Source organism: Agelaius tricolor, unplaced genomic scaffold, assembly GCF_023055355.1.
Source record: "Agelaius tricolor isolate 1412-34295 unplaced genomic scaffold, bAgeTri1.0.p SCAF_8, whole genome shotgun sequence".
NCBI lineage: Eukaryota > Metazoa > Chordata > Aves > Passeriformes > Icteridae > Agelaius > Agelaius tricolor.
In genome coordinates, this window is record NW_027269268.1 from 25,240,275 (window position 1) to 25,256,226 (window position 15,952).

Here is a 15,952-nt window from a genome sequence, read left to right on the forward strand (position 1 = left end):
TTTGCAAAAGCTGAAAAATATTAATATAAACAGTTAAATATAAAGTATAAAAATAGTTAAAATTTGTTTAAATTCAGTTAAAATTTAGCTTAATGAAATATTACATATTAGCTATAAAAATGTAGATATCTTTAACTTCAGCTTATTTTTCCTTACGAAAATGCTATGAAAAGCAGTTTTTCCATTGTTTTGATGAAATGCTTTGATTCTGATTAAACAGCACATGGCAAAGACACATTTTTCCATTGGAAAAGTCTTTGGAAAGCTTGATTTCCTCTTTTTGGATCTTATTTTAAGTTAGACTGCTAATTCCCTGAGTGAGGCCTTTTTCTCATATTTGTATAGACAGGCATTTGTTAATAGGCAGGAATCCTAGTGCTAAGCAGGATCTCTTATCCTAATATGGTGCAGCTTATAAAAAAATAGAGAGACAACAATATACTTTGGACCATTCAGATTGAATCTGTTATTGGTTTGGGTTTTTTTTAAAGTGCAGAAATCAGCTGGCAAGCTGTGACTTTTGAGCACAACCTCTGTGGTGGTGTTTGGTGACTTAAAAAAACAAACATAATTCAGTGAGAGCAGTTCTGCTCTTTCTATGTCTAGTGCTAAGAAAAATAACTAAATACTGCTCAGTTCAAGTGAAAATTTTCTGGGAAGTTTTAATATGAAAAGTTCCATCCAAAAACCAAAATGTGGCAATTCAGTTATTGATGGTATCAGTGATCTTTTGCTGTCCATATGGCAATGAACTCCAAGTTCAGCAGCAGCATAAACTGTTGAAAAGCCATTTATGTGGCTTTAGGGAAAGTATTCCACTGTACATCCTTACCAGAGTTAGGAATATATCAAAAGAAACACTGAAGGCCTTGTCTCCATTGCATCTGCTCCTGTTGGAGCTAAGGTGGTACATCTCTACCTTTGCACCTTTGGGCTTTTGTACCCCACTTTCCCCTTTTCCCTTCCTTTCTCAGTCTTCTACTAAAGATTCCTTTCTGCACTGAACACAGCTCCAGTATCCACTCCAGTATCCACTGCCCATTTTCTATCTCTGTCCCTGGCCATCTCCTAGGTTCCACCTTTGACAGCAGGAAAGGATGATTTTTCATTCTAATGGATTACTATAGAATTACTATAGGTGCTGTTGCCCTACAGAGCTTATTATGGTGCCCCAGTTGTGCAACATCACTTCTTTGCCCATATAATTGGTCCTCCAGGGCCCTGTACCTTCTGTAAAAGACAGGTGGGCCAGCAGCCATCTTCACTAGTTCTTCAGTCTGCAGGGGTGGTGTATGGATGGCTCTCATGTCACTGTGGGTTGCTTTTCATGGCTTCCTGAATACCTGGATTCTTTTAGTAGGAAGGCTGAACATCTATGGCAGGGACATCTGGTGATAGTCCTTTGCTCTAACTGGAAGTAAGGAGGAACCCTCCATTGCATTCATCCTCTGTCCTTCCCTTTTGTCTGACCTCAGGATTTCCTCACAAACCTCATGCAAGGTGACAATTCCCCTTTCTGGCTTTCTGGGTGGAGAGAGTGGATGACGTAGAGGAATATTCGACTTTTTCTTCTCTCTCTTAATTACACTTTTTGTTAGGCTTTTCTCAACATAACTGTTTGGCAGTTACTTCCTTCTGCAGAGCAGGAGTACAGAGAAAAATTTTCCCCAAGAGCACCTTTGTGCCAGGTCTGAGGCCATGATGCTGTTACACTTGTAGTAGTTGTCATCTGTAATCAGCTGACCCCTGTAGGTTTTTCAGAGACAGCAGGCCAAGGCAAAGAGGTCATTCTTCTGTGTTCAGGAATGGCTCCTTTAGCCATCAGACTCTGGGGAGAAACAAGTTTGTACATAAATCCATGATGTTTTTAATGGAGGCCTTCTCTCTATCAGCATGTAATTCACTCATGCATAAGGAAGCCAAACTAAATTTGCACAAACAGCTTTAATTTTTGGCATTTCCTTAGCTGCTGACTGTATGACTTTTCAACATCCTTAATGACTTTTTAACGTACCTTTTGTGTGGAGTACCTATCTGGAAGCAAAAATGAGAAGAACAGATAGTAATCAATTACTGCCTAGCCACATGCCTGCTCTGCTTTTTCTGTCATTACAGAGTCACCTGAGTCTAATCAGATTCATGTCATTACAAAAATAGCTTTTCAAAGCAGCTTACTTTGCTGTACCATTAGGCTATTGTTTAAGTGTCTTTTTTTAATTTTCAGATACTCTCAAATCACCCTTGGCACTCAACTAATTCCTAACTTGGATTACCAGTTTTGCCAGCAGTGTTAGGGTTTTTTAGGATTTTGCTAAATACTAATGTAGGAAGCATTCATGTTCTCCTCATTCAAGTGCATCCTGCTAAAGGTTACTGTCTTTTCTATGTGAAGAAGCTGAGCTAACTTAGTGCTCTAGCTTGCAGCTCAAAGTCTTAAGTAATTCTGATGCCTGGATGCCAGGGGCACAGCCTGCATTCCACTTTATTTACGAAGCTTGGTGTTCCTTTATTAAAACCTGAAGAAATTATTTTTTTCCCCATATTCTAAGCTTACTTTTGTAAGCAGTAACATAAAGACACTATAGTCCCTCAGCCACTGGAGCAGTGCAACAGAGAAGTTTTTGTGTTCTCAGTTTCAAAGTCCAACTCATGGTCAGCAATAAAGGGCATTCATTGCTGCATCTCAGTTATATCTGAGGTATCTGAGCCTTTCTGATCTTCAGAGGGCAGTTCCTGTTAAAGTGTGAGAAAGTCAGTGCTGCACTTTGTCACAGTGAGAGGCTTTGGGAGCGTGAAGATGTGCATGCATGTGATACATGCCACAAATAGGGCACTTCAAGGATTTGACCAGGGGCAGTGAAGTTGTTGCAATATTTGATAAATCTTTAGAAATGTTTTGGTTTCTTGTGTATTGCACCTAATCACCATTGTGAACCAGGAGGTAAAGAGTGAACAGCCCAATGCACTCCAGATTGCACATGTGGCAGGCTGTAGTTTAGGTCTTGGCCAGCTTCATCCCATTCTCTGTCCCAGAGATACAAAAGATGAATTTTTTCAGGAACAGCACATAAACCTTGGACAAGGCCAGGCCCTGGGAAACAAACTATAGGATATGGACATTGTGCACAGAAGGGGAAAATATATTGCTTCTTTTTTCTGTTCTTGAGAAACTAGGGCATCTCTGAGTAATACTTTGGGAGGAAAGAGAAATTTTCTGAGAATTGGAACAGTAATGGTCTAGAATTACTGTCGCTACCGTAAAATTACATTGTGTCCTTCGGCTCCCTGTTTTCCTCTTCATGCATTCTTTCCTTCTTTTAGAAGACGTACAAAAATCAACAAAAGCAGCATTATCTAGTGTCCAGAACAGATGTATGATAGTCAGCACTGCTATCAGGATTTTACTCATGACTCCACTGGTCCCTTGCTGTGTTTTGCTGAATGGTCCATCTAAGAGTTCTGCCTGATGGAACATCAGAGCCATCCCTCCTAGGAGCCTTTGCCTCCTGTGTCCTCATTCTTCTAAAAAAAAAAAAAAAAAAAAGAGTCTCTTCACCTTAGTGTGTTGGTAATATCCCACCTGACTCAGTCTGTTTGCCATCCTTGGGGTTCTCTTTGGGATGTGACACCAGCTCTCTGGGCAGTTATGGGCCCATGAATAATACTGGTGCTCAGTAAAATGCCTCAGGTCTCATATGCAGCTGGCATGGGGGAGCACAGATCTGCATGAACTAGCTGTCCTAGAAACACTTCTGAATCCCTCAGTGACCTCCATGGGGCTGCTCAAAAGGCATGATTGCTGCTTTGTTTTCAGGCCTCCATTTGAGAACCCACTGACTCTGTTAGCTAGACAGAATGGGGAAGGGAGGGATGGTCCTTCATCAGCTTCTGCACAACATATATTTATAACCCTCCTGGGGACAGCCACTGTCCCTCTCCAGTTGGTTGATCCAGTTACAAAACTGGAAACCTCCTTCAATTTTGGTTGAGCAATTTAAGCAAATAGCCAATATACCCATGTAGTTAGGGGGGGGGCTCAGAAATGTAAAAGAATGAATATTCTCCATCAAGTTTTTATTCTTAGTGATGATGCCACTATGCTATTTATGTTTTAAAATTTCAGTTATTAAAGTTGAATTTATGTGATGCTTCTCCTCTCTTTCAAAGGCTATCTAATATTGATTTTGCAGAGGCATTGAGTTGGAGAAGCCCTATTCATAGAAAAATTTTCATATAAATAAATTTTATAGGAAGTTTTATTTTGTATTTTTTTGGTGGAGAATATTTGAAATCTATGCAGAAAATCTTGACAAGGAAATGTTTTCCATGTAAAATGTTACTAATGTGAAACATTTTCAGAAAAAAACCACACTTTTCATCCATCTTTATAAATCTCTTTTTCAATGTCACTTTATTAGGTTTAATTTGCTTTATAATTAATTGTCATTCTTCTTGGCTTACAAGGTGAGTGTCTTTTTTGGTTGGTTTTTTCATATGGATATATTTTAGCCAGAATCTAAAATAATTTTATTTCTCAAAAAGAAAATATGTAATTTATATGTCAGCTATCCAAAAAATGTGTGAACTAAAAGTATACAGGTCTCATGCAGTATCAAGTAAAACTATACAGCCTATTTATCAAGGCTTTTCTAAACTTTCCCTGGGAAGAAAATGTATTTTGGAATTATTTGTCCTATTGGTTTCTCTGATTTAAAGCTTCTGGATTCAAAATTAAGCAAATGGAGTGGAGCTGCATCAATTGTATTTATAACTGTTCTTTTCTTAATAGTCTCAGCATTTCATGAGTCCCTCCTTATTTACTTGAGAGTAGCACAAAATGCATCACTGCCTCTCCTTTCTGGCATTACAGGAATGCAGGATTTCAATTACCTCAGCAGCAACTGCTTTGAAATCACAGTGGAGCTTAGCTGTGAAAAATTCCCACCTGAAGAAACTCTGAAGGGCTACTGGGAGGACAACAAGAACTCTCTTATAAATTACATTGAGCAGGTAACAGAGAAGAGGATGGCAAAACCAACTATTGTGCATAAAGCTTCTAAACTTTGTGCTTTGTGAACATCTAATTCAAAATATCATATTAATCCAGATGTTGCTTTAATTCTTACTTGTCTCTGTGGTGGTAAATCCTGTGATATTTTTAAATAAGTGGAAGAAGAGTGGAAAAGAAGGATGAATTTACAGTATAGAATCCTCTCAGCCTACTTAAGCTGTTGCTGACATTTAATTTAAATTATTTGTTTTGTGTTCCTCAATGAGCAAAAATACAAATCTCCATAGTCTATGACTGACTCCCCCAGTGCTGGTGTGTGTGCTCAGAGAGATGGATTGCCCTCTGCAGATATTCCAGTGTGTTTGCAGATGTGGGAAGGATCATTCTGTGGATGCACAGGAACCTGGGCAGCTGGATTAGACCATAGAGAATTTCTGAAACCTGAATATTGTAGTTAAAAATTACAAATAAATATAATATCATTATTGGTTGCACACCCAAAATTGTGAAATGAGAAACACACTTTGTTAGCAGAGCCCATCAATTAATACATTCATTTCTTTAAGGACTTAATTATGCAGAAATGCTTCAGTTAGGCAGAAATCTGAAATATTTGAATATTTGAAGTGTTATACTGTTCTGTTAAAACATTATCTGTAGGCTGAGGAAAAAGCTGTACTTGTCCTGCAGGTTTTTACCCATTCTTTATGGAATCCATCTCAAATTGTTCAGCTTCCCTGCACAGGAGTTAATTTTCTTTGACTCATGGAAAGCTGTGTTGTCACTGCATTTTCAAAATTGCTCATGTATAAGATACTATTTTGCCAAATTCCTTTGCTCCTGCAGAGCTACCAGCTTTATCCTTGAAGTTCAGATGGTCTGTTTGGCATTGGTTTTTATCTTCTTGCAGGATAAGATGACCAGGTCTATGCTCCAGCTCCCCCGGGAGTGCTGGGGACAGTGCAAATATGTAATTGCTGCTTTTCCAAGGCTTCTCCCAGAGTGTATGTTACAGGAATCTGAACTAAATCTGCCAGCTGAACTAAGATGCAGCTGAATTCACCATATAGCTTCATAAAGGGGAACATCAGTATCTCAAAATAAAACTTGGAATCCACAAGCCTTTTCACAGGACATGGAATCTGAGAGAAGCCTGAACTTGACAGTACTTTGCTGCTTTGTTTCCAGGCTCACAGTGAGCTGCATCTCCACAGAGGTTCCCAACATCCCCTCATGCCCAGCACCAAGAGTTCCCTATTTCTGGAGATGAAAAGGCAGCTGATCCTCACTCTCTTGCTTCTGAGGAGTTTGCTTTCAGGCTGTGCTCAAGATACACTGGCAGGACTGAGTACATTGAGATCATATCAGTGTTTTAATTTCATTTGTAGTAGGAGCAGACAGATTAGCTACTGCTGGGGCTGTTACCTGGAGCATGAAGGAGCAAGGACATGACACACCAGTGCCCTTCTCCCACCGTCCAGGAGGGAATGTTGTCACTCTCTGTGCTCCCAGCTCACAGAACTGGATGTTTGGGGTGTGCAGTAGAAAGCTCAAGCATCTCACAGAGGGATTGCCCACTGAAATCCAAGTGACTTCAAAGTGCATTTACTTTGCTAATGCTTCACCTTTAAGAAATTATGTCATTAGCTCTACATTCTTACAGTTGATGAAACTTTCAAAAAAATGTTTCTGTAGGCTGTTCTTTCAGAGCTTTACTGTGCATTCATAAATCCCCAGTATGACAAAGATTTGCAAGTCAATGTTTACATGTATTATTATTTGCTGTGTATTTCTGAGAATTACTTGCATTGAACGGATATATTATTATAACTACCTGCTGAATTATTTTCCTCTTCATTCCCTGTTCCATTATGATATTTAGTATTTATCATTGATAGTGGTCAGCCTGTAAACTGTGGGATTCATAGCATGCTTTGTTAGATATATCAATAGATATTCCATTGCCAAAAAACACCATCTTTTCTTAAGAATTTTTTATTTACCATTTGTTGGTGACCTTATTTATTTTAGATTCACCGAGGAGTGAAGGGGTTTGTTAAAGATCTTCAGGGCAATCCAATAGCAAATGCTACAATTTCTGTGGAGGGGATAAGCCATGATGTTACATCAGGTGAGTGTGGTACCTCAGCAGTGCTTCTCTTTGGCTTAGCAACCTGGAGCCATTTCACATCTTTTTAACTGCAGCTTTAAGGGAGCAAAAGTTTGAAACCAGAACGGTACGTTGTACCTCAAGAAGTTTGTTGCCCAGAGGATTTTACCAATCTTTCACTTGTATTTTGCTCTCAGAGTAGCTGAGACTGGTGTTTTTTACTTCATGGGTGTCTGGTGTAAATTGGTTTGGGTGGCTCTTGGTTATTAATGCTCTAATCTGTCTTCTAATTTGTGAAGCAAATAGTGTTTCACAGCTCTGACGGGATTTAAAGCTCTGTCAATAGTGCTGCCTTTAGTTTGAAGGCTAAATTTTAGTCCAAAAGTGTTATATTTTTCACAATGCAGTCATACCTTTTGGTATGTAAATTCTTGACAGATTTCCAATTTACATAACCTCCTTCAGCAAAGATAAATTCTCTCTGCTGTTTACAATTACGTGATGTTTTTTCAGAAGGGTGATTCTAAAAGATGAAAGCATTGTGTTGCTTGGTGTTGACAGAAAATGACATGTCACCTCTTCAGTGATGATGTGCTTTGTTCTAGGAGTGAGTTCAGAAGTAGCTTGCACAGTGTGCCAACTTTCAGCCTTCCCTTTACACCTGTGCTTTCCTATCCTGAACGACATGTTTTGATTTGCAAAAGATACCAATTAGAGAAACAATAAGTAAATGTCACTGCTTTATGCATGAGCTTATTTTATGTTCATTTTCTCAATGATATGTCTCACTATACTGTCAAAGAAATGCAGAATATTATGGAACAGCACTGGTAGAATATTCAGTCACCTCTCATTTGTATTTGTACATCACCTGCAAAGAGACCAGCAGCACTTCTGCCCAGCAGGAGGACAGTCTGTGAAAACATGAGTTACCTTCTGTCACTGTAAACAAGGAGGCAAAATGTATAGAGACTGGAAATAAATTGTCAGGCATAATAAAAAGGGGATAAACTGTGCAAAGAGGTATTTGAGAGAGAGGAGCTCATGCTTATATGACACAAAAATTGCATCTAATTATAAATCTTTTCACATCATTGTGTGTGTATAAGATTAAAGTCATGTATTGTCAAAACAGGGATGAAAACAAGTACTTGAGTATTAGCACAGTCAAAATGAGGGAGAAATATTCTTTGGCTTTTCTCCTGCTTCTTTATTCATGAGTTGAAATTGTGCTTTGTTCCAGTGACAAAAATTAGAATAGATCATTGCTGTAGTTCTACAGCAATTTTTTTTTCCATTCTGTTTTATGAAGAGAAAAGTCTGGGAACAACTGGACTGACTACTGACATTTTTTTTTTTTTTGACCATGCAAATAGCAGATATTTAATGTGGTGAAAAAGCATTTAAGGGACTAGTACAAAGAGCATGGCCAAATCTTCTAAATGGCACTGCTAGCTGAATTTTAAAATAGCTCTGCAATCTTTTCTGGAGGTCAAGAAATTCAAATTATTAGCCTGTGACAAATTAGATAATTGCCTACTGCTGGTGCAGGGAAGATCTGAGTCTTTGTGAAAATGCAATTGGGTCATTTCTAGAGAAGATGATGATGAGTTTTGATTCTGTGACTGGAAAACATAAACTGTAGTAAGAGTGTGGGAGGAGCCTTTCTTTGACCTGAGTGGATCAAGCTTCCATTTCTGTTTCTCTGAACCAAACAAAAAACCCTTGACAATGCCTGGACACTGAAACATGTAGGTAGTGATGCTTCAAGGGTGATGCACATGTAATATTCTAGGAAATTATGAATTGTAGCTTTTTCTGAAAGATGAGAAAGGTAGTCCCGCTTATTTAAATTTGATGGGAATGAAATTTATTTACATTTGGATTATCAGAATACTGAGGAACATTAAAAATCCGTATCACATTGCAAACAGAATCTCATCCCTCAGCAGGGACTTTACATTGGCTGGGCAGTGCTTCTAAAGTGGAGTAATGTCCCATAATGTCCTTTTCTTCAGTGTGATGGAGAGCCTTCAGCCTCAGCAGGCATAATCTTTCATGGGGTTTCCAGCACAACTTCAAAATTAAAATTTTTTTTGATTACCTGAAAGGAAGCAAAAAAGATACATACATATATATATATATATATATGTACAGCTTTTACTGAAGGAAGAAAGAAGGAACTGCCTTTCAGGCAGTCAAAAAGAAAGCACTGACAGGAATAAAAAAGATTGACATATGAGCCTTTCTTCTTAGCTATGTAATTAGTCTTATACATATTTATTTGGGTTCTTTTTTTCTTCTTTACAGCCAAGGATGGTGATTACTGGAGATTGCTTGTGCCTGGAAATTACAAAGTTACGGCCTCTGCACCAGGCTATCTAGCAATAACTAAAAAAGTGGCTGTGCCCTTCAGCCCTGCTGTTGTGGTAAGTGTTCACGTGTGTTCATTTATCCTCTATTATACATTTAAAAGGTCCCATTTTTCCTTCATGGTATGCATGTAAGGAGGAGGTGATTTTTCAGAATATTCCAGAACATGTGAATTTAGAAAGTCTGGAAATTACTCTTCCAGCACTTGATACACCAGCCACTGACAGCAATCTCACTATAAATGCATTTCATCTCTTAGCATTCTTATTTGTAATAAAAAGACACAGAGAAGGGTAATATTGAGATAACATGTTATTGGTACATGTCTGAATAGAATATTATGGAATATCTTTTAATAGCACAACATAAAAAGTTGAGGTTTTGATGTAGACATTTTTTAAATTTAAATTGTCAAATGAGTAGCTGCTTAGGTTAAAACCAGTGGCCAGCTCCATGCAGAAAGGTAGCAATGGGCCACTGCGTTTCAGAAGCATTTTTAATTCACTCTCTGAACAGATGTGGAGGTATTTAAAATAAATGCTATTTCACTAGTGTGAATCACATGTTAAGATATACTAAAGGAAGAAGTTTTTTATGGAAAGGGTGATAAAGTTCTGGAATGGTCTGCCTGGGGAGTGGAGTCACCCTCCCTGGATGTGTTTAAGAAAAGACTGGATGTGGCACTTGGTGCCATGGTTTAGTTGAGGTGTTAGGGCTGGGTTGGATTTGATGATCTTTAAGATCTCTTCCAACCTAGCCATTCTGTGAATTCTGTGAAACTAGCACATTGTATCTACATTAATGAGCCACGTGTTAGGAAAAGCTCCCTGGGTTTTTTTGATGGCATAAAATTGAATGCATGTTTTGATATGCTGGGGGTCTGCAGTGCTAGGTGTTAGCTGAGATTAGCCCTGCTGGTTAGGGAATGGAGCTCATAAGAGTTGGACTTGATGATCCTTGTGTGTCCCTTCCAACTCAGAATATTCTGTGATCTGTGTTGGCAATATGCTGATGATACTTTTTATAATACGCCACATGATTTATGTGGCTGGCTATTATTCAGTTTTAATTTCATTGGCTCATACTTTCTGAAATTTTTTGTCAAGTCAAAGACATATGTCTGGTTCTTTAGGAAATTTTGCTCACCTGTGTGTATTTTTTGATGAGTCACTGTACTGCTATACTAGTATTGCATGTATTTATCAGCTTTGGGACACTTTGGAATAAACCCAGCCTGAACCAGAAGGTACCTCTCTAAGCCCTATGTTTGTGTTAAGCATCTTCTGTCAATAAAGGACTCTTAAAAGCCTAACTATTCTCTATCTGTAAGTCTTACTGATGTTTTTGATTGTTTCTCTTAATCAGGTTGATTTTGAGCTGGAGTCATTGTCTGAAAGAAAAGAAGAGGAAAAAGAAGAGTTGATGGAGTGGTGGAAGATGATGTCAGAAACACTAAATTTTTAAATGATGATTTTGGCTTTACAGCTTTTAATCTATTATGTTGACTTAGTATAATGTACTGTGGAAAATCCCTATATTCTAGATTTTGTGCACTTCACAATAATTAACTTTGAATTTTTCAGTCATCCTTTGATTAATATGATTACAAATAACTACTAGCCTCCTAGGTAGATAAATAAGTTATTAATTTTCTTTCATATTGTTATAGAAAATTTACTCTTCTATAAAAATCAGAAAAAATGAATGAATATGCAGCCTATATGACAGTAAAATCTGTTGTGTATTATTTGCAATTTCAGAATATGTAGGTTAACACTTGATTTAAAAAGATAAATATGCTGTAGTCGATTACCGATACTGCCAGAAATATTTGACAGTGCATAGTAGTAGACAGTGCTCTTTACTGAGTTCTATAATGGATGTTATTGAAAAGATTTATAATAACAGTGTGTGGTGAAATAATGTTTTACAAGAATTAAAATTCAGTATAACACTTTGTATGTCATTGGTGTTGGAGCTATTTAAATATGTAAGAAACACAAGCTGATTTCATTTTAGTAAGCAGAAAGAATCTGCGTAAACTCTTTAATAAAAGATGGCATAGAATGAATTTGGGAAAAAGCAGAGCTTTATTCTTTAAACAGTTGATAATGTTTGAAGATCAGGTTTTAATTATTTCTCATTATTTGTTAAACAAATTAGAAATTCTGAGTGGAAGAAGAAGATCTAGTGCATCTCATTTATAGGCTACTTGTGTTTGTTCAACGGCAAGAAAAAAATCATTTCAGGTGAAGTCTGTTTTAATTAAATAATTACCTTTTGTACCAGTGATGTCTAGATAATCAGCTAAGAGTTCATCTTTTCACTGAAGACTATCAAATATTACAGTTTAGACAATGAACTGGAAATCTACTGAGATTGTATTTTCAGTGATGCAAGTCGAGAATGGATTTGTTTCAAGCTCTGTTTCTTCTGCTGGCTAGTCTTATCTAAAACTAGAAACAAGATAGATGAGTGAAATTTTTTTCAGTGTGGGGAAATTTAAAAAAAATTGTTGAAAATTTCTGAAATTTTTCTGAAAAATTCAGAAAAATGTTGAAGGTGATACAAAAACAACTTTGATTTAAAACAATTCTTTTTGGTCCCTTTTTGATTTTTTTAACTTTAATTAACATGCTATAGTATTTTGGCCAAGATGAGTGAAATTTGCAAAGCCAGAGAATACACGTGGACCACAGCAGGTGCAAGTTTGGTGTAATTCTTCGGAAGTGACTCCTGGTATGTTACTTGAGATAAGCTAAGCATCTCGTCTGTTTGAAAGCTTACATATATTGCTAGTCTATTTTAATTCAAGATCAGATATTTGATATAGATTTCCTTCCTCTGTTTCTTTAATACCACTCTCTGTGTTTTGATTATCATATTATTTTAGCTGGTGCTTGTTTGGAACCAATCAAGAGTGGACTATCACACTCCTGCTGTAAGTGAAAAATCATATATTCAGGTGCAGGATCCAAATTTACCTCCTTTGGGTATTAAAAAATTTACTGCAAATACTGTTTTCTGAGAATTTTAAACTCTTTAATAAAAATAGCACCTGATCCTTTTAAGGAACAGGCTTAAAGTTTGACACGCAATGGTAAACTGAACAGCAATAAAAAAAGCATAAACTTTCTCTCTCTGATGAAGAGTTTGTGACCTGCAGCTCATTGGGGTTGTAGATATCTAACTCCAAATTTCAGAGGAAATTTATTTACTCTAAGTCATTATATAGTGATGAGCTTTGATTCTCCATTGCAATGAAAAACCCCAGTGGCAAATAAAGAATCTTATCTGAATGTGTCTTAATAACACCTTGTAGCTAGCTGTGCACAAGAGCAAGCATAAAGGATGCCTGGTTACACCAACTTGGATGTCTATGACAATTTGAAAGGCCAAGATGTGGCACAGAACACATTCTGTGTCTGTAAGTAATGAACTTGTTTTTAATTGAACCAGGTAAAGTTGAAGTAAATGGTATAAAAATGAATTATAACAAGATGTTGCTGTCACATGGGCAAATGGCTACAGGAGTGTAAAGTAGTGTAATAAGGCAAGTGTATATTTGTATAGAACACCCTGGTCTGCCTCTTCCAAACCTAAGAATTTCAACCCAAATGACACTTCATGGTGCGATGCCTGTCATGCATCCGGTTTTCCTGTGGCATAGTTAGTGCAGTCATTACATCAAAGTGATCTCATAACAGGTTTCTAAGCCACACCTGTGTGATGTGTGTGAGATCCCCTGGTCTACTGTTTCATACATTTGCAATTAAATGTGGTGTCCCTTAAGTGATCTGTTTGTTGTGCTCTAGATGACTGCTTGCTATTACTGTGTTGAGAAAAGGTAAAAGTGATTAAATGTTACAGCACCAGAACCACTGCCACTGTTCTTGCTCTAGGTAAACATCCTTAAGAACAGCATAGCCAGGACTCTCAATAAATTAATTCATTATGTGGCTTGCTGAGCTGAGCTTTGTTGTAGGACTGTGTATGCTTAATGGAAGATTAAAGTGTTATGTGATGCTGAGCTTTTAGTTAAAAAGGCACATGCTGTACTATTGTACAATAAATCTACAGTTTTATTTAAAATGTAAAATGTGTGAGTAATTTGCAGGTTCAAAATGTGACCTCTTTGGCCGTGCATGTCTGCAGAGTATGCCATAAACATCCTCAGTGGGTGTGTGTGCCAGTCAATTTGCTGCTTGAACAGAGAAAGGAGACCAGGATTAGTGCTGATATCTCACTGAGAGCCATCCACAGCCCCTTAACTTTGTGCCAGAACACCCTCCTTTTGGAATATACATCTTTCTGAGCACTTCTTCCATGGAGACTTTCGAGTCAAGATAGGGACATGAATGAGATGCTCTGCCTCCATGCAGGGTTGGTGGGGACAGGGCATACACTTCTCTGTGTCTGTCTTACAGTATTTGCAAATCATTTTCCACATTGATCCTTAGGATTAGAAAGCACATTGTGCAGTGTGTTTGCAAATCTGTGGTACTGCACATTCCTTATAACTGCAGGGGTCAGGATTATAGAAAAACGGAAGTCAGTCAAATGAAATCGCTGCATCTGAATTGTGTTTGCCAGCTAGGGTTTGGTGTTTGCATCCATATGTGTGAATTCACGTACACCTTGGCTAGTCCTGAGCTGCTAATGACATAATTAAAGTGTAAATTAAAACTGAGATGGTAGGTTAGAAAGAATTGCTGCCAGATTTTTCTGAGGTTTTTTTTAACAGCTATAACAGGTGTCTTAGGAACACTTGATAACTAGGCCATGAAAGGAAGAGCTTTCAGAGAAGATAGGTTAGGAGAAGCTGGAATTTAAAATTAAAATGTGCTGTTCCAACGAGCTGATTTTCTCCCGTATCTGTGTTTAGTTTGGCTCATGTTTGTAGAGGCTGTAGAATAGCAGCAGTTTAATGATGGTCTCTCTGAATAGAGCAGCTCTCTAGAGCTTCCCAGTAAACCTGCTCCACTGGAGGAGTGCCTTGTTTCCTGCTTGTGGTTTGCTCTGGAGATGCAGGTCTGAGAAATGCCACTGCAGTGCTTGCTTTCTACCTTCCTGAATCTTGCAAAATACTTGTTCTGATCACCTCCTTGCAAGTATTTTATTCCCTGTGTATGTTTCTGTTTGTGTAGAGCTATGTCTGTTATGAATAATTTACTGCTTGTTAAACTGGCTCATAAACTGGCCATTGACACAGCCTCTCTTCCATTTTTTCTGACTTAGATAATTAAACCCAGAAAACAAAAACACTCAAGAGATTTTCTGAAATCCATGGCATTAAAAACCCCAAAATGGTGGGTTTGTTTGCCTCTTAGCTTTGAGGGTTCCAAGTGAACTTGCTTCAAGTTTTTGTTCCTAAAGCCTGCTTTAGGGACAGAAGTGGATGACAACAGAGAAGTTGATGTAATCCTACACATCCAGAGACCAAGGCTTTCAGCAGTATAGCAAGTACTGGAATCAGCAGTATAAAAATGAGATATTTAGAAACAACAGCTGTTTACTTTTATTAACAGTGATAATGGGACTATATTGATTGAGTTAAATGGCCTCACAATACTGATCTTTCTTCATCCCTCCTTATTTTACCTCTCTGCTGCAGGCACTCTGTTTCAGCAATGACTTAAACAAATCCATGATTAGGTATCATTTATCACAGTGCTATATTTTCCCTGAATTAATGGTTAATAATCCATGTTATTTTATCCTGGTTCTCCTTTCATATTCAGTTAAGCCACTACACATTTTTGTAATCACACATCCCTGTGCACAGTGGAAATTGTCAAAGAGAGAAGCTGAAGAATTTGGCTCCTGCATTGGGAATGTAGAGGGAATTCGACATCTGGAAATGCATTGGAAGCAGTCTGGTGTTGAGAAATAAGTGGCTTTTACAGACCTTTTCTAATTATTCTTTAGTAAAGGCTGGATAGGGTTATGGGGCTGTTGGATTCTAGGAGTGCAGTATGTCCATGTCTTCAGTGTTAAGGTAAAGCTACTCTGGAAAGGTTCCTGTTATTACAAGACCTTTAAGCCTGGAATCGGAGTAGTCAGAACTATCTGCTGTCAGGGCTGCTCATTCTGCATGAGCAGTAGTTGTTTTCATCTTTTCTGGGAGAAAGATGCAAAATAATAAACAAGAAATGAAATCTACTTTCACAATGTGCAGAATTGGTTATGGAACTTAAGTTTCATTGCAGGACACAAAGTAGAAATCATGGAGGTGAGCTGGACCAGTTGCAACCCACAGCTCACTTAAGCCTTTGAAACGCTGCTCAGTGAAAGGTAAGGTAAATCAGGGTGCCATTTTTGTTACATTCACCCACCGAGAATGTGATCAGGGCCCTAATTTAGAGACAAAATACAGAGCTTGATGAACATCTCACCTGCCAGTAGCATGGCAGCAAAAGAGGGGTCCAGAGTGTTGCAAGACCACGCTGCAATGGGAG

The 15,952-nt window shown here is 37.9% G+C and overlaps 1 protein-coding gene across 1 annotated transcript in view; it reads left to right on the forward strand.

Annotated features, from left to right (window-relative positions):
* Window positions 1–13,593, forward strand: part of CPE (carboxypeptidase E) — a 57,626-nt gene extending 44,033 nt beyond the window's left edge. Inside the window, 4 exon segments of the mRNA XM_071432013.1 lie at window positions 4,871–5,010; window positions 7,043–7,142; window positions 9,432–9,550; window positions 10,860–13,593. Of these exon segments, the coding sequence (XP_071288114.1) occupies window positions 4,871–5,010; window positions 7,043–7,142; window positions 9,432–9,550; window positions 10,860–10,958 (458 nt within the window). The 3' untranslated portion in view covers window positions 10,959–13,593.
* Window positions 13,594–15,952: the final 2,359 nt, after the last annotated feature.